The sequence below is a fragment of the Anthonomus grandis genome, chromosome 5, assembly GCF_022605725.1.
Source record: "Anthonomus grandis grandis chromosome 5, icAntGran1.3, whole genome shotgun sequence".
Classification (NCBI taxonomy): domain Eukaryota; kingdom Metazoa; phylum Arthropoda; class Insecta; order Coleoptera; family Curculionidae; genus Anthonomus; species Anthonomus grandis.
Genome location: NC_065550.1, coordinates 12,807,214 through 12,826,495, shown reverse-complemented (window position 1 = coordinate 12,826,495; position 19,282 = coordinate 12,807,214). Strand labels below are relative to the sequence as shown.

The following is a 19,282-nucleotide window of genomic DNA, read 5'->3' as shown; positions in this document are numbered from 1 at the left end:
TTGTACCAAAAAAAACCAAATTTTGAAAATTCGGCATTTTTTTCCAAAAAATTAAATACGCAATGATAACAAAACTGATTTTTAATCAGATTAAAAAAATCATCCTTTATTACACAACTCTTTATTATACCCTTTTAAATTTAGTGAGGAAGGGCGAGTTTGATTATGAGAGCTTGTCTATTTCGTCAGCATGTTTAAAAAAAAATTATTTATTTATGAAAACAACCTATTTAAAGGCACTTTTACCTCCATTTGTGGTTGTAGTTTGTACTCCCTCTGTGGAAGTTGCTTGAGTTGTTGGGGGCTTAGTAGTAGAAGCACTTTGTGTGGTTGTGTTAGTCGGCTGTGTTGTAGAGTTATTACCTTTCTCGCAACCAGCTTGGTCTGGCCAGTCACATACGTTTAAAATAGGGTTGAAATGTAGACCTGCTGGACAGGTATGCTGGTAAGCAACACCATTTGAACATTGCCAGAATTTTGTACAATCAGGATCAGGGAAGTAGATGGAATCTGGACCATCTTTAAGAGGGCATTCTCCAGGAGCTGAAAATTTTTGAGTTTAAAATATATATACTTTGGTTTAAAAGTATATATACTACCCACTAACCAAAACTCTTTATTTTATTCTCGACACGTGTTTCATTAGCGTAGTTAGCATCTTTTTAAAGCATTCTCATTAAGGATTGTTATTATAATTATTATAATTATTATTTACAATTTATAATATATATAAAATATATATAGACATATATACAGTGTGTCCCAGGATTAGCGAATTTATACGTAGAAATGACAAAAAATTTTGTAGTTGAAATTTGAGCGTTTGGCATCCAGCCCTGCTTGATTAAAAAATAAAATTTAGCAGATTTTAATTTTTTTTAAAACAAGCCTGCCTTGATACGAGCATTTTTTAAATATTATGAGTATACTACTACTTTCATAAATATTTTAAAAGAATTTCTAATTTCTTCAATGGAAATTAAATTACAAGCATCTTTAATTCTTTGTTTTAGTAATTCCCTGTCATTTGCTAATGGCTCGGAATAAACAATTTGCTTGAGCCGGCCCCATAAATAGGAATCAGAAAAGGTTAAATCAGGTGACCTTGGCGGCCACTCAATTGGACCGCGTCTTCCAATTTATTGATTCGGAAACGTTCTATTCAACCATCGATCCTTCAATAAAGTATGGGCCAATAATACCTAAATGGTAAGATATGGCACACCATACGTTGACTTTTTGAAAATATTGCCTCTTGCCATGGATTACAAAGTTTGGCGTTTCATTGGACCAAAACCGACAATTTTGAGATGAAATTACACCATTTGTCGTGAAAGAAGATTCGTCCGAGAATTTTATTTTTTATGAAAATTCCTGTTCTCTAAAATTTTATCGCCTAATCAAGCAGAAAATAATAAACGGCGCGCTTCATCCCCCTCTTCTAAAGTATGCAAGTACCTTGGTTTGAATGCTTTAATATTGTTGATAAATTCTTTGCAATTCAGATTTGCTTATGTTCAGCACCGCCGACCTAGCTCTCAATGACATCCGAGGATTCTCAGCAATTGACTCCAAAGCAAGGATTGTAGCAGCATCGTTGTCATCGTTCGTATCTCTTTTTCTGTTTTTTTTTTCATCTCAACACTACCCGTGGCCTCAAAAAATTTAATTAGTCGTCTCGCAGAAGATATTGTTACTTCGACTTGCGGATATTTTTCACGAAAAAGATTCAAAACGCACTTTAACGACATACTATTTCCACTACCATACGATTGCACAATGAACATTTTCTGCTCCAAATTTAACATTTTTCTATAAATTCTGATAATATTATTAATAACTTTTATAAACTTTACAATAAGATAATGCCATATGTACGATTTTTGTACATAACTTTGTAGGTAACAATGTTTTATAGTAGCTGCCATATTTAATTGAGAATGTTTACATTTTAAAAAGTTCGACAAAAACTCGTAAATGGAGCAAAAAAATAACCTAATATAATAAGCGGCATGTATTCCACGAGCAAAAAATTCCTACCGATCGTAAAAAGTAAAATATTTATTTGGTTTTTGTTAATTAATAAATAATTTATACATAAAAAGTAGTAGTATTCGATAGTATAGTCGATTTCATAATGCTTTGAAGGCGTACTTTCTGGAAAAAGCCTTGCACGCAGTGGAGGATTTTTTCTAGGATAACTTTTCGGGTATCACATACACACTGGCTCTTTGTATATCTTAAAATAGAGAATATATTAGATTTTTTTTTAGTAAATAAATTGCACTTTCATTCTGTATTTAATTAATTTACTGTTATTGACTATTGTGTTTATTTTTATTGACATTTTATACATCATGATGTATATTGACCAGGTACATTGTTTTTGTACAGTTTTGCATGTATTTATTTTGTTTGTATATTTATTTTTATGTTTTTATTTTGTGTGTTTTGTTTTTATATGTTTTTTTTATTAGCTTTGTCTACAAAATTTTGTAATTTTTTAATAAAGCATATGATTGATTGATTGATAGTAGTAAAGTAGGCCTATGGTTATGAAATTCGGTATTCGGGGATAGTTTTGTATTCTAAACAACTTTTTCTTAAAATTTTTTTTATAATATCTTGCCTAGAAATACTACTTTACCTACTCATAAAATTTAAAAAATGCTCCTATCAAGGCATGCTTGACAGATAAGTGAGACTTTTTATTTAAATCTTAGTTAATATAAACCAGGCTTCTGTCATTCATCAATAAACAAATATTTAGCTTTATTGATAATGAATTCGCCTAAAATTAGTTTTTTTCTATTTTTTAAGCTTTTCTTTCAATTTCATATTTAATACTATGGACAAAGTCTAAAAAAGTTTTCATATCATATTAAGCAATAGAATCTGAGCCATCAACAGGACGTCATTCTTCACGAGCTGAAAGTTTTTTAAATCCATTTTAAATATATTGTTTTTCTCCAACCGCAATATCTTGCATTCATATTTATAGTAAGGGAATAGTAATTGATTTAAAAAAAAATAATACGAAAATAATGAAAATATTATCATTTGCACTTTATAATATATATAAAACCTATATGTTGATAAGCACACATAAGTGAGACCTTTCATTTTAATCTTAATAAATATAAACCAGATTTTCTTCATTTATCATTAAATGACTATTTAGCTTAATTGATAAAATTATTTTCCCTTACGTCATAAAAGAATTAGAATTAAATATAACAAAAGTGATTTTCAATCAAATTAAACACATTCTATTTTCTACAACTTTTTCTGATAACTTTCTGAGAGAAGTGAGGAAGGGCGGAGTTTCATTAGGAGAGCTTGTCTACTTTGTCAGATAAGCAGAAAAAATTCATTTAAAAAGAAAGTATTTTAAGGTACCCTTACATATATTTGTTGTTGTTTGTACTTCCTCAGTGGAGGTTGCTTGAGTAGTTGGTGTACTGGTTGTGGGTTTAGTAGTAGAAGCACTTTGTGTAGATGTGGTAGTTGGCTGTGTTGAAGGGCTATTGCCTCCCTCGCAACCAGGTTGATCTGGCCAGTCACATACGTTTAAAACAGGGTTGAAGTGGAGACCAGCTGGACACTTATGTTGGTAAGCAACACCATTTGAACATTGCCAGAATTTTGTACAGTCGAGATCAGGAAAATAGATAGAATCTGGACCATCTACAGAAGGACATTCTCCAGGAGCTGTAAGTTTTTAGAGTTTTCATTAAAATAAATTTTCTCGTTAGCCAAAGAAATTTGTACAAGAAGAATATAAATATTATTTTATTTTAGAAAAATGAAAAGTGCTAACATTTAGTAAAAAATTGTTAGAAATAAATATTTTATTTAAATATTCGGATTTTCAAAACTCCCATATTATTATTATAGTAATAAGAATCTTAATTTACCTCCATTTGTGGTTGTAATTGGCGTCGTAGATGCTTTGGTAGTCGTAGAAGCCGGAGTGGTTGTAGTTGATTTAGTAATAGGCGCTTGCGTAGTTGTAGTAGTAGTAGTAGTAGTAGTAGTAGTAGTAATAGGAGTTGTAGGTGCCTAGAACGAACGCAATTGTACACGGCATAGTACAATATTAACAAATATACAATATTCCAACTTACTTTCGTAGAACTCCATCCTTCCCCAGTACAAGTTGAGGAAGCTATGTGTACACAAATCCACAAGGACTGTTCCCAGTGGGTACCAGGGGCGCAGGGCATTAAATATGCCACCCCATTTGAACATTGCCAATACTTTGTACAGTCATTTGTGGCAAAGTAAGCTTGGACAGAGTTGTCGCTTGGACAAGAAGCTAAAGAAATATAAAAAATTGATTGTTATATTGCATAAATTTAAAACTAGAACTTCGAATCAGAAAAACGTAAAAAATATTTTTATTTAGCTTACAAAATCAAATTACTTGTCATTTTCTTATGTTATGTACTCGTTCTTTAAATGCCCTTAAAGAAACAGTTCACACTTTTCTCTGCAATTTTGAAACGAGTTGTAATGGAATAAATAATCTATGTAAATGTAAACTTTTTTGTCTGGCTTACATAATTTCTAAATTATTTTATTCACATTAATTTTCGACTTCATAAAATATTCCCTTTAAATGAATTAATTTAAACAAAATCAATTTTCTCGCCAGTATACGCTGAAACATCATAACGATTGATACTGGGAACTATAAACGAAAGGGGCGGTTAGGATCATGTGGCAATCTTACAAAATTGAGTTATTTACGAGGGCGAGTCAATAAGTCCGTGACTTTTTGGATAAAAGACAGGTTTTTATATAAAAAGTTATTTTATTTTTCAACATAGTCTCCTTAGAGTTCTATACACTTAGTCCAACGTTTCTCCAATTTTTTTATCCCTTCGGAAAAATATGATTTGTCGAGGTCATCAATATATTTGTTTGAGAGATGATTTCGTCGTTGGAGTCAAATCTCTTTCCGCCGAGCCATTTCTTTAAGTTTGGGAATAGGAAATAGTCACTGGGGGCTAAATCTGGAGAATAGGGCGGATGAGGAAGTAATTCGTAACCTAGTTCATGGATTTTTGCCATGGAAACTGCACATGTGTGGACGCTTGCATTGTCCTGGTGGAAAAGAACTTTTTTTTTGGCCAAATGTGGTCTTTTTTCTTTCAGTTCCTCATTGAATCTATCTAATAAGTTGGTATAATATTCTCCATTGATTGTTTTCCCCTTTTGAAAATAGTCAATGTGGATTATACCGCGTGCATCCCAAAAAACGGTCGCCATGACTTTATTGGCTGATAAACCCACCTTTGCCTTCTTGGGCGCCGATTCACCCCGATAAATCCACTGTTTTGATTGCTGTTTGGTCTCCGGCGTGTTGTGGTGGATCCACGTTTCGTCCACGGTGACGAAACGACGCAAAAATTCGTCCATATTGCGGTTAAATAACGCCAAACACTCCTGGGAAATTGTCACACGGTTGTGTTTGTGGTCGATTGTGAGCAAACGCGGCACTCATTTTGCGGAAAACTTTCTCATACCCACATGATCATTCAAAATTGAAACTACTGAACCATGTGAGATGCCTATGGCTTCCACAATCTCTCTCACTTTCAATCTCCGATCGGCTAAAACCATATCGTGAATTTTTTCGATTGTTTTGGATGTAGAGACCTCGACTGGGCGTCCAGAACGTTCGGCATCTTCCATGCTTGTACGGCCACATCGAAATTCGGAAAAGAGGCAAATAACACAATGGACATTCGACACACTCCCGAAGCTTCCCCCGAAGCGATTCCGCGAGCGCCGGAACAGGGTGACCTCGACGAGACGGGTGCATTCGACACAATCGTCATTCGACATAATGGACATTCGCCACAATACCCGCGAAATATTTTAAACGTTCGAGTATGATCGGTTGGGTCTTTTACACGTCAGCCAATTTTTATTCGAAATTGCTGTAGTGTTGTCATCTAACACAAAATAGGGTTAGGTATAGGTATATTATTTTATTTACATTCGAGTCGTGCTTACAATAATTAGTTTATATTTATCGATAGTTTGCCAAAAGTTATTAATTTGTGAGTTGTGAGTTCTTCAGTATATTTGAAGCTTTAAGATATAATTACAAAGGACCTGGGATGATACTTTCTGATACTGATTAAGAAACATTATAACTAACTTTGTGTAATTTTTTACTTGGCCTCCTATCCTGTGATTCCTCTTTTTAGAACATTAAATACCTGCATTATACTTATTGCGAAGTGAAGAGGTATTTGACGCCAAAAAAACGTACCATCACTTGGAAAAGTGCAAGTTTTTTTGTGTAAAATTGTGGCAAACAAAGTTCCATTTGACTTGCATAGGTGTGGTGTTTATATTTACTACTTTTGACTAATAAACTTGAAAAAGTGCAATTTAGGATAATATGCTGGAGAAACTGAATGATTTTGATGAAGTCATATGCCTCCGAGGATATTTGGATTATAAACTATAGTGTGTCAGCTTAAATATAACATACTGAATAACCAAAAGGACTGTAATAGACTATACAGTTTTTAATTTACTTATACACACACTTATTGCTATCAAGTAATTTGTGAGTAACATTATTTCTGAATTGGTGTCGTAAAAAAGTGCAATGAGTTATTAGTTAATAATATTTATAAGTAGGAAAAGAAACAGGTTCTTAGAGAATATCATATATTACAGCCTTATTTAGATTGAGCCAAATTTTCATTCATATTGTTGAGTTTTGTCAGGGCTGGAACGTATACAAATTACGGTTGTCTTATCGAACGCCGTTTTTTTGTACGAATTTAAAAAATTAAACAGTTACAAAAGTTAATGTATGTCGTATTTATTATAAATACGTTGTCGGAGACTCAATCATTTGAAAAAAGAAAATAAAAAATATTAAAATTTTACCCCTGTTCGTTTTTTTTTGCGCAATCAGTTTTTCTTATGAAAAATGATTATTCACCCAACAGGTCCTTTTTGCACCCAGCGCCTTTTTATATAAAAAAAATCACTACCAACCCAGCTCAGCCCCAACCAACCCAACCCAGCCCAATACAACTCAACCCAACCATTAAATAGGAAACATATACTAAAAAGAATAATAAGACAGCTATTGAAATTAGTTTTGTTTCTTAATTATTTTTTTTTAACGATTTATCGAATGGTATCATTATTCGATCACCTAAAAAAATAGTATATTACCTGTAAAATAATAGTGCTGGCAACCCCGATAATTCAGTGTCTCGAAAGGTTTTTTCGGTACGTATTCTGGTAAGTGATTTCCGATTTGTTGTCTCTCTCGTCTCAACATAATCGAGTATTTCCGAGCGGTGTGTTATGTGTCGAGGTCACCCTGTTCGGGCGCTCGCGGAGTCGCTTCGGGGGAAGCTTCGGGAGTGTGTGTCCATTGTGTTATTGAGAAGGCGGAATTAGTCCTACTCAGATTTTGTTCTACGGTCGATCGGAACGGTTCGGCTTTTCCTCGAAAATCCTGGGTTTGTATTTCGATATAGAAGCAAGGATAGGAGGTATTTATATTTGACAACGCCGTATTTACGAATTTCGGCAGCTAAATAGCGACCGATGCGATGGATTGTCTGTGTCGCAACTGTTAATAGCTAGATGGCGCACGCGGGCGGCAACTGTATTATTAAGTTATATGGAAATATGGGGTATTCTGTATAGTGTATATGTTACGGTCAATGATGAAAATTCGTACATTAACGATAATGGCCGGGCAATAACGTAACGATCCAAGTAAAATAGGCAATATATGAGGTAAATCGAAGTTTTATGAGCAATATTCTCTATTTTCTTAAAATAGTCAAAACCTAACCCAACCTTGGGCCAACCCAAGTCACCAGGACGTTGTGTAGCCAATTAATTTTAATAATGCTTAAATTGATGTTCAGTCGTTATCATTTGATTAGACAAAGTTAGGACGAGTTAGGTTGGCCCAAGGTTGAATCAGGTTTCGTATATTTAAAAAAAAAATACATATACAAATACAAAATACAGAGCATATTGGTCATAAAACTTCGATTTTGCTCATAATTATATTGTCTCTTTTATAATAATTTGTATAAGTATAAAACTTATTTAATTTTAAGTTTAAATTTTATTAAAAGTTTCATACCTTCTGGCTTCATTAATAAATTCTTGATGAAAAAATCTTTGATTACCAAATCTTTCTATCTTTGCAACACACACACACACACAACAATAAGTTCTAGGTTGAACGGCCTTATTCGTTGTAGTTGGTGTATGGTTGGTATCACATTCAATTTCACACAGTATCCCCCTCCCTGAACTGAATACCGAATTTCGGTCACATTGCTAAGAATATTTTAGAGTTCTGACAACACTGTTTTTAACCGTTCGGCCGGATTCGTAAACGTAGGACAAATTCCGAGTAGGACCAATTCCGATCCCCCGTGTTATTTGCCTGTTTTCCACCTCGACACATAACACACCGCTCGGAAATACTCCATTATGTTGAGATGAGAGAGACAACAAATCGGAAATCACTTACCAGAATACGTACCGAAAAAACCTTTCGAGACACTGAATTATCGGGGTTGCCAGCGCTATTATTTTACAGGTAATATACTATTTTTTTAGGTGATCGAATAGTGTTACCATTCGATAAATCGTTAGAGAAAATTATTAAAAAACAAAACTAATTTCAATAGCTGTCTTATTATTCTTTTTAGTATATGTTTCCTATTTAATGGTTGGGTTGAGTTGTATTGGGCTGGGTTGGGTTGGTTGGGGCTGAGCTGGGTTGGTAGTGATTTTTTTTATATAAAAAGGCGCTGGGTGCAAAAAGGACCTGTTGGGTGAATAATAATTTTTAATAAGAAAAACTGATTGCGCAAAAAAAAACGAACAGGGTTAAAATTTTAATATTTTTTATTTTCTTTTTTCAAATGATTGAGTCTCCGACAACGAATTTATAATAAATACGACATATATTAACTTTTGTAACTGTTTAATTTTTTAAATTCGTACAAAAAAACGGCGTTTGATAGGATAGTAAACTGTTACACCAGGGGTAATTATTTAATATAGTCACTTTTTTTTAAACGATTTAAAAAAAAAATTGAAAAAATTGAAATTTTTGGTCTTCAACAATGAAATTATGATGAATACGACATTCACTATTCTATGTATCTGTCTCTTTTTTTTAATCTTGAAAATGGGTAGTCGATAAGATAGTAAACTGTTACCGTAATTTGTATACATTCCAGCCCTGACAAAACTCAACAATATGAATGAAAACTTGGCTCAATCTAAATAAGGCTGTAATATATGATATTCTCTAAGAACCTGTTTCTTTTCCTACTTATAAATATTATTAACTAATAACTCATTGCACTTTTTTACGACACCAATTCAGAAATAATGTTCGGAGGCATGTGACTTCATCAAAATCATCCAGTTTCTCCAGCATATTATCCTAAATTGCACTTTTTCAAGTTTATTAGTCAAAAGTAGTAAATATAAACACTATCACCACACCTATGCAAGTCAAATGGAACTGTTTGCCACAATTTTACACAAAAAAAACTTGCACTTTCCCAAGTGATGGTACGTTTTTTTGGCGTCAAATTCCTCTTCACTTCGCAATAAGTATAATGCAGGTATTTAATGTTCTAAGAAGAAGAATCACAGGATAGGAGGCCAAGTAGTAAATTACACAAAGTTAGTTATAGTGTTTTTTAATCAGTATCAGGAAGTATCATCCCAGGTCCTTTGTAGTTAAATGACAACACTACAGCTATTTCGAATAAAAATTGGCTGACGTGTAAAAGACCCAATCGATCATACTCGATACGTTAAAAATATTTCGCGGGTATTGTGTCGAATGTCCATTATGTCGAATGACGATTATGTCAAATGGACCCGTCTCCGAAATTCAGTAAACCACTTCTTTACTATGGAAATGGATGGTGCAAAGTCCCCATAATATTTATCAAGCTTAGAATTGGTTTGAGTTATGGTTTTTTTCGTAAAAAATAATGCTTAATGAGCACACGAAATTCACTTTTTTCCATTTTCTTCTCAAAACGAGTGGTAGTCTGCTATCAACAGCTGTCAAACACAAACTAAATGACGCAGCTTGTTCAAATTTTGACAGGCGTCAACTGACAGTTCTCTGTTGACAAGAGCATAGTTGCCATTTCCATTAAAGGGCGCGAAATTCAAAAAGTCACGGACTTATTGACCCGCCCTCGTATTTAGAACTCGTGAAAAGAAGTTAATATACCAAAAATCACCTAAGTTATAATAATGTAATATAATAATATATATAATAGTAATAATAATAATAATAATAATAATAATAATAATAATAATAATAATAATAATAATAATAATAATAATAATAATAATAATAATAATAATAATAAAATCACCGTGGGGGACAGGTATCAAAGAATAGGCCCCCGGTATGCTCTGCCTGTCGTAAAAGGCGACTAAAGGGGCAATCTAGGCCTCCGGGTTGCCCCTGGTGGCACACACCCATGAAAATGGAGAACAACCAAAACTTCGGAGAAAGGTCGCTGCCTGGAGGGCTCTTGTTATACAAGAAATCACAGGTCCACTACAAACCCAAGTTGCACAGGGTCACCAAAAACTAAACAGGACCCAACCTGCTGTAGGTGTTGCGCAGGAAACTCAGCCAGTGCTCACTCAAACAGGGTTACCGAGACAGCGCTTAAAATGGACCGCAGTCACGAATATAATGCGCATTTTCTTTAAGGTAACACTTCTGGGATAACAGATGATTAGCTACAAACAACAAGTACATGTTGAATTCTGCAGGAAATATGCAGATATGAACAGAGAGTCACTGACCAATATCGTTCTTAGAAACAACTTGATCCCAGAAACCCGAATTAACTCTATTAGAAGGGAAATTGCAGCAGAAATAAATTATCAACCGGCCTTAAACGGAGTAAGGGAAAATTTGCAGGACAATGGTGACCAAGAGAGAACAGAAGCAGAAGAAAATTCCTAGAGTTAACTCTGCCGGCAAATTGAATATTCTTCTTAATGCTGCCAACGACGCTTCATCTAATAATCTACTATGCGGCTACCGCTATTATTAAAAGCTTGGGATTCAAAATAATAAATAACCAGCAAAATATCTATTTTTTTAGGTCGCTTAAGACGGTATAAATCCAGTAAAAAATGAAAAAAGATAATTTACTTTTTGAACACTCAGAGAAGCAATTTTATCGAAAGCTCAACGACACTTTTCCAATAAATACTGCCATTAGCATTTACCCCGGTAAAGAAAATAGCAAGAAGCTCTGAGGTACTCAATTAATAACACCTAGTGAATGCAACCTCGACACGGAATGGCTAGATGAAGCAAAATGTCAAACATATAATCAAATGGCATGTTTGCCATTTTCAGTTGACGAAGTGGCTAACGTCATAAAAAAGCTACATAAGTGGTAAGCTCCAGGCCCACATCACGTCCAAAATTACTGAATGAAGAAATTGTGGTCAACACATCAACAACAGATCTACCTTTTAAATGACGTACTTATGAATCCTCAGAATATAGCCAATTTTTTAACAAACGGTACCACTTACCTCTTGTTCAAGGACTCCCAAAACACTCAAGATCCGGCAAAATATCGTTCAATAGCTTACCGACACTCTATAAACTAATTACATCTTGCATTATAGAATGTGTGGCCAGAATAACATCATAGTGGCTCAACAGACTAGATCTACCAGAGGTAAAGTCCAGTGCAACGATATATTAGAATGGTCGCCCGTCAAAACACCAGCATTGTACTTCTCAAACAATGTAAATAGAAGGTGAATGACATTGTTTAGCAGGTGGAATGCTGGTGTTTTGACGGGTGACCATTCTAATATATCGTTGCACTGGACTTTACCATGGGCTGTAAATAACAGCTAATTATCGACTCCGTAGTTTGCAATCAGGCATTTAACGACAAGAGAAACCTTTTCGCAGCATACATTGACTTTTTCAATGTATTTAAATTGTACAAAATAGACAACTGCATAATTTCTTTTTTAAAATTCACTATGGCATCTTGACGAACATTAATAAGACTCCAGGTGTCTAACGGTAACTGCATTAGAACTAGTATGATTCCTATTCGTAGGAGTATATTACAGGGAGATTCCTTAAGTCCTCTTTGGTTCTGCCTTGCTATGAACCCACTCTCGAGCCAATTCAATTTAACCTAGGTACGGATTAGGCCTGAAAAAGAGTAATAGCGGACTTTATATGGATGACTTAAAAAATTTTGCGGCAACACAAAATCACCTACAACAAATGCTTAAGATGATGAAAAAGTTCTCTGATGATATAGGAATGACCTTTGAACTGAATAAGTGCCGAACTGTAAACATTATCAAGGGTAAACGAAACCAAGTGACTTTCAAATAGAAAACGGTCAGATAATTATTGTTATGGACGAAGAAGAATTCTACAAATATCTAGGAATGCAGCAGGCGGAAAGAATAGACCATAGAACAATAAAAAATTAGCTACAATAAAAAATTGACTACTAAGTTCACTACAAAAATGCGACGACTCCTTAAAACAAGTCTTAATAGTAGAAACTTATTTAAAGCTATTAATACATATGGAGTCAGTTGTACATAGAGAAGCTGATGTTGACATAGAGAAGCAATTTACTCAGGAAATTCAAAATAATCATCCATTACTCTCAATGAGACTTAAGTATATGACCAAAGGAGGAAAAAAAAGTAAACTCAAAGTCCAAGTCTCATAAATCAGCGTCTATTAAAGGTTACGCGTTTCGCCGCATTAGGTCATCATCAGACCTATCGAAATACAAAAACCACACACTGACTCACACTGACATAAATAAAAAAATATAAAATAAAATAGGTTTACACCATCGTGTATCGTTATTGACTCAATAATTACCTTTTTTCCCTCCTTTGGTTACTCAGAAAACTAGTAACTTATCCTCTTTCTTAAGAAAGGCTGAAACATCAGACATTCATCGTGCCGTATGTGAAGCAGACGACTTAACACCACTTAAGCTCCATGAGCTTGAGATACCCGTACATCATAGCAACGAGCAAGAAAAAATGCAAGCTTGGATGGGAAAACCGCTACATGGAAGGCATGTTCCCGAGGTTTAACAAGAGTATATCGAAATAGCGACGTCGAACTACTGGTCGACTTCAGGACAGCTTTTCTCCGAAACTGAATGATTTCTTGTGGCTATCCAAGATCAAGTACCAACAAGAAATTATTTAAAGTTTGTCGTAGGTGACCCGACGGTACAAAGTGACAGATGTAGGTATGGATGTGAGACAACAGAGTCCATTCTTTATGTCACCGGTAGATCAAACTTTTGCACCAACGGAATATAAAGAACGGGATCAACTAGTTGCAAAGATGCTGCATCAAGAGCTCGCAGAAAAACTAAACCTCTTATCAGGATACCCGGTTTATTATGGCTGGTTCCAGCTTATTATAAATATAAGGCGGAACCAGTTTTTGAAAATGTAGCTATTCCTAAACAACAACTTTAGAGCGAAACATGATAAAAAGATTGTTAAGTATAGGAATGTAGAACACCAGATACGAAGACAATGGGAACTGAGATAAGTACGGACAATCACTACTACACGCACTAGTGCGTAAAAAGTAAAAACTTTATAAACCCCGGGAAGTGTGTAAAGTGAGTACTTTTCGAACGGTAGTAGAAAAAATATTTTTTGTATGTTTTTCAGGCTCTCATAATTATTATAGAAAATCTGACTAAAAACAATACAAAAAAAAGTACCATAAATCAAAAAATATCCTGTTACTTAACACGTCACCTCACTCCTACAACCATAGCTTTATTTGTAAATATATAAATAAATCCTATAAGAAAAATCAGTGAGAAAGCTTAGCGTTTTCTATGCGAAAAAAACTCAATAACATCTTCACCTTTGCTTCAAGAGCTTGTTGTAAAAAACTGAATGCCAAATATCTCTTTTATGCATAAAATTTGTTAGATTAAAGTTACATTTAATATCAACATCAAAAAAGGGGCGAAAGTTATTGATTTCAGATGAGTGTGAAGGACCTGACAGCATACAGGTTAAGATGCTATTACTCATAAAATAGAAAATTCGATCGTGCAAATTAATGGGCTCTCAATAAGAATTGGCCTCGATAATAACTTATATCCAAAAGAAATGTATCTATCAGACCTCTTTTGTAAAGGTGAAAAGATAAACAAGAGTGATATTGTCGATGGTTTGTTTTTCGTTACATGGTTCCTCCCTCAACAAACACAAATTTTATTTAAAAAAAAATTAGAGAGCAGAAACTTAGGAGGGAGGTACCTTACGTCCCGACGTTTTATCTGGTTTTATCTGGATGAGCTTACCTAGTTGGAAAATAACATTTTTTTAATCCTTTGGAGAGAGATCAGTCAATCAAATATTAATTTAATTGTTGGCAAATTATTATCTTTATATAGAGATTAAGATGTTTTTGTAAGATAAAGTATTTAAGTAAGCAAAATATTTTTTAACAATAGTATATTGTTTTTAGATATTATTACAAATGTTGGAATAATTTTATTGCAAAATTGAAACAAAACTTAGTAGAAGATATTCAACCTTAAAACGGATTAAAAGCTTACCAAATAAGAATTAGGAAAATTTTCATAATCTTACTATGCTTTTTAGCTTAAATAAATTTATGAGTGATAGCTGTTATAGAATATTTAAGTTAAATATATTATAAAATTAAAATTATAAATTCAATAAAATTATAAAATTATAATTAAATAAAATTATTATTATAAATTCGCTTTTTGTATTTAAAAAGATATTTGGAAAAGAAGTTTATAATCAGATAGTGCTACAATTTTAAGGTCTTGATCAATTGGATATAATCAAATTTGAAATTAAACCTTTTATTTTTGGGTAGCCATTTGAACTTGACATTTTCCAATAAATTTTTCAAGTAATTTTGAATAATAACCACTTATACTGGAATTAATTTTACTAAATTAACCAATTTCAAGGTAGTACTCGGGGCGTTTTATTGACAAGGGCGGTGAGGTAACAATATCAATGAATAATGCCGGCTGAATAATTTTAAGAATACCTTTGGTCAGAGCCAAAAGAAATTATTGGAAATAATGTTTGTTCCAAACTCTGCTGAAAAAAAGCCCGTTTTTTACATATATAAATTCTGCATCTTTTTAGTTTAACGTCTTTTGCTATAAAATATTAATTTGAGATGAGGGGAAAAAGTGTATTGATCAAACATTTATAATTTTGGTTTTCCTTAATTGAACTTGAGAAACTAGGTCTCTTTCAAGAAAGTCAAAAGCAAATCATCGCTATTTTACATCGACGTACTATATTTTGTTGGTAAAATATTGTACCCGACACCCTTAATGAAACACTTTAATTTACCCCTTATCGATATTTAAAAGAAATATGTCTGAAATTTTATATTTTTTAACTCGAAGTTTGTAGTTACTTTTTTCTATATTTCTATTATTATAGCAGCTTAGCTTTTTTCTTCTTATGATAAGCATCTAAAATAGTTTCTTAACATTGAAGGCTGCTATATAGATAAAAACGTTTTTAAATCCGAGCTTTATTCCGAAAGAGATTTAAATTTTTCCCTTGATTAAATCATCGCAAAATTACGTACTTAGTCTAAACGAAATATAATTTTTGTATTTGAGTTATTCTAAATAAAACAATGTATTAATAGTTTCTTCATATTATGTTACTTAATTACCAGGATTACCGAGGATTTAATTACCAGGCGACTAGGTTTGAGTATGACTACGTAAAAGAAACGAAGGAGTAAAGTGACATTGTTTAAATTTTTTTCCTAGGGAGACTTTCAACTCGGTAAATTAAGTTTCAACTGCTGGTTCAGCTGTATACGAAGCCGTCGTTTAAGAACACATCGTCTAAGCGATTTGAAAGCAAAATCTTCGATGCGTATGTTATATTATTTTTACTTACAATTACTTAATTGTAAATACTGAAACGAATTGAACTGAAATATTAAAGATATATTTTATTTTAACAATATTATCAATTTTTACCTTTATGGATAATATTAGTGTCTTTCAAAAAGATAACTTGGATGGCTTATTTGCTATAATTTATATATTATATGTAAATACGTACGTTCTGGTCCAGGATCAACATCTCCCATACTTAGCCCCAATAGGGTTAAGATCACTAAACTTTTTAACATCCCCTTCTTAACTTAAAACTTTACTTTAATTTCTATATATTTCACGGTTAAAAAAGATGATTTTTAATAGTTCATCAAAACCAAAGTCGAAAAGTTTTTCCCACTGTCTCGATATTTAAACCTCTATCAAAGGATTAGCTAATCATTTTATAATTCTCATAGTAATCCCTTTTGTCATTATGTTTTGGCGATTCGCTCATTATATTTTGTTTTGACATTGTAAAAAAATTATATGGGATTGCTTTTGATAATCTCTGGGGGAGTTTACTAGCGGCGATAAGGAAGTAATTAATCGGTATATAATAATGTTTTATCATGTTGCACATCTTAGATGAATGAAAATAATTTTCAAAATGCGAGATTTTTATAAAATGTATGCAGAATTACATTTGTATGGCATTTCATCAGATGCATTAATCTTTGTACCAGAAGCGTAAAAATCTTTGTTGTACTTATACTAAATAAAAATTCCTTGGAATGATAAATGCAATGTTAAAAGAACGATCTGCCTTTCGAAATAGTTCTTCTATCTCAGGGCATGATGCATCCATGTAGGGTCTGAAAAAGAGTGTTAAAAAATAAGAGTAAACAGCCACATCTTAACTGGATAAAAATTGATGCGGAAATCCAGTTACTTCGACATAAGCGTCCAATATCTACAGTGTGGTGACTTTAACTGGAACAAATTCAGTTAAAACTAATCAAATTTTATCTCGCAAAATTCCTGAGACCCGTCGATTTTTGTTAATTTTTTTTAAACTCTCATTGAAAAGAGCCCTTTTTCCTGATTAAATTGCCCTATTTACTTTTGTGATTATCTAAAGGAGAAATACGAAAAAAAAACTTTAAATTATTAAAAGTCTCGAAATATTTTGTGTTGGTAAATTTTTGGCGTGTTTGTTTATTTTATTGGTATCGAGACATTTCCTAACATCGTTGTAGTGTCACTGTTAAAGTGAATTTCAACCAGTTGTTAAATAAGTTAACTTATATTGAAAAAATGCCTTATTTATCCGAATCCCACAAGATTGAAATCTTAATGATGATTGGCTATGGGGATAGAAGTCGTACTCAGCTAGAGGTTGTCCACTTATTCAGGCAGAAATATCCAAATTTGCCACCTATTAATCAAGGTACGGTTAGTAAAATCAAAAGCAGATTTCGAGAAGTTGGGCACGTGAGGGATGTTTCAAGACAAACGTCTTCTAAAATCGATGAAAACACCCAATTAAATGTATTGTTAGCGATGGAAGAAAATCCGGTAACTGCAGCCAGAAGAGTAGCTCGCGAAAACTCTATTCATCATAAATCTGTGCTAAAAATTTTAAAAAGTGCAAACGAACGACCTTATAAAATGCAACCCGTTCAAGAGTTATTGGAAGACGATCCAGATCGCAGAGTTCAGTTCTGTGAATTAATGATGAACGCCATTGACGAAAATCGCATATCTTCGGAGTGGATCCTTTTTTCTGATGAGGCTACATTCACTCTAAATGGCCATGTTAATAAGCAGAACTGTCGCTACTGGTCTGACGAGAACCCACACTGGGTAAGGGAAACTAATACACAATATCCCAGAAAACTAATGTTTGGGCTGGCATAATTGGCAGGCAAGTTATATAGGGCCCATATTCTTCAATGATACTTTAACTAGGGAAAGATATCTAGAGTTTTCTTCAACATAAACTAGTTCCAGTCTTACGTGCCTTATATCCGAGTCAGTTCGATCCAGATTTGTATGATGAAATAATCTGGATGCAACAAGATGGTGCTCCCCCACATTATACCCGTAATGTACGCCAGTATTTAGATGACAATTTTCCAAACAGATGGATTGATAGAAGGGGTGCAATCGAGTGGCCGGCACGTTCTCCCGATCTCACCCCACTTCATTTTTTTCTGTGGGGACATTTGAAAAGTCAAATTTATATGAGCAAACCAGGAAACCTAGACGAACTCAAAGAACGTATTAGGCAAGAAATCCGACAAATATCTCCAGAAGTATTAGAAAATGTCAGAAACGAATTTTATTATCGTCTTGGGCTTTGCCAACAAGTAAATGGTGCTCATTTTCGATCGACGGGTCTCAGGAATTTTGCGAGATAAATTTTGATTAGTTTTAACTGAATTTATTCCAGTTAAAATCACCACACTATGCCCATGACTTGGTAATAGAGTGAATGGCCGTTTAAATATTCTTATTCACTTATTTCTTAAAAGGCCCAAACCCCAAGGTGGGTTAACCTTAAAGTCAGTGGCGGTTCGTGGATTTTTTATTTGGCGCGCAAGTAAATGGTAATGTGAAATGAGCGATAAAAATGGGACGGTGCCAGAGGCTAAAAAAATTAATATTCCGCGCCCTAATTCTTTAACCTCTCTAACCTTTATCTTAAGTCATTAAAAAAATATTTTTGGAGTATTTGAGTCCTTTTAAAATCTCTGGTTTGGCACCGAGCAGAATTCTTTTGTATAAACCTTCTTATTATCAAGCCAGGTGGAACCGAATAAAATATTTAAAGAACAAAATTGTAGGGACAAATTTAAAAAATCAGATTATTTATTTATATTTAAAATCTGCTCTTCTATTTTTTAGGCAGCAAGTACTTTAATCACTTTATTGTCAAAATATAAAATATTCTTTACAAGTTTTTTTTATTGAAAGCATAGTAAGTGCATTAAGTCTATCCTGAACCATCGTACTTCTGAAAAAAACTTTTAATTCTTTGCAGAGCTGAAAAATATCTTCTTTTCTCACAGTCACAAGTTGTGATTAAAGTAGTACAAATAAATTCTTAAATTTTGTAGGTTTCACAAAAACTTTCCTTTAAATTATTTTTTCATACAAATAAAAAAATATACCACATATCATTTCTACTATACAGTATAAACTACTGTATATAACGGTAAGTTTGAACATTAATTTTCCATTATTATTGACTACTACCCTTATTGTCTCATCAAAAATTACTCTAGAAAGTCACCTTATTGAGCAGTCGGAATTCTTCGAGCTGCTAG

The 19,282-nt window shown here is 33.3% G+C and overlaps 1 protein-coding gene across 9 annotated transcripts in view; it reads right to left on the bottom strand.

Annotated features, from left to right (window-relative positions):
• Nucleotides 1–16,365, bottom strand: part of LOC126736934 (mucin-5AC-like) — a 44,833-nt gene extending 28,468 nt beyond the window's left edge. For 5 of the 9 annotated variants that reach the window (XM_050441589.1, XM_050441592.1, XM_050441594.1 and 2 more), the window contains exons 1-5: nucleotides 16,198–16,365; nucleotides 4,128–4,318; nucleotides 3,918–4,062; nucleotides 3,406–3,711; nucleotides 247–543 (exon numbers count right to left, since the gene is read on the bottom strand). In XM_050441589.1, coding sequence (XP_050297546.1) covers nucleotides 247–543; nucleotides 3,406–3,711; nucleotides 3,918–4,062; nucleotides 4,128–4,318; nucleotides 16,198–16,267 — 1,009 coding nt within the window. In that variant the 5' untranslated portion in view covers nucleotides 16,268–16,365. The remainder of the gene's footprint in view (nucleotides 1–246; nucleotides 544–3,405; nucleotides 3,712–3,917; nucleotides 4,063–4,127; nucleotides 4,319–16,197) is intronic. The other 4 variants (XM_050441588.1, XM_050441590.1, XM_050441596.1 and 1 more) reach the window with 3 other exon arrangements.
• Nucleotides 16,366–19,282: the final 2,917 nt, after the last annotated feature.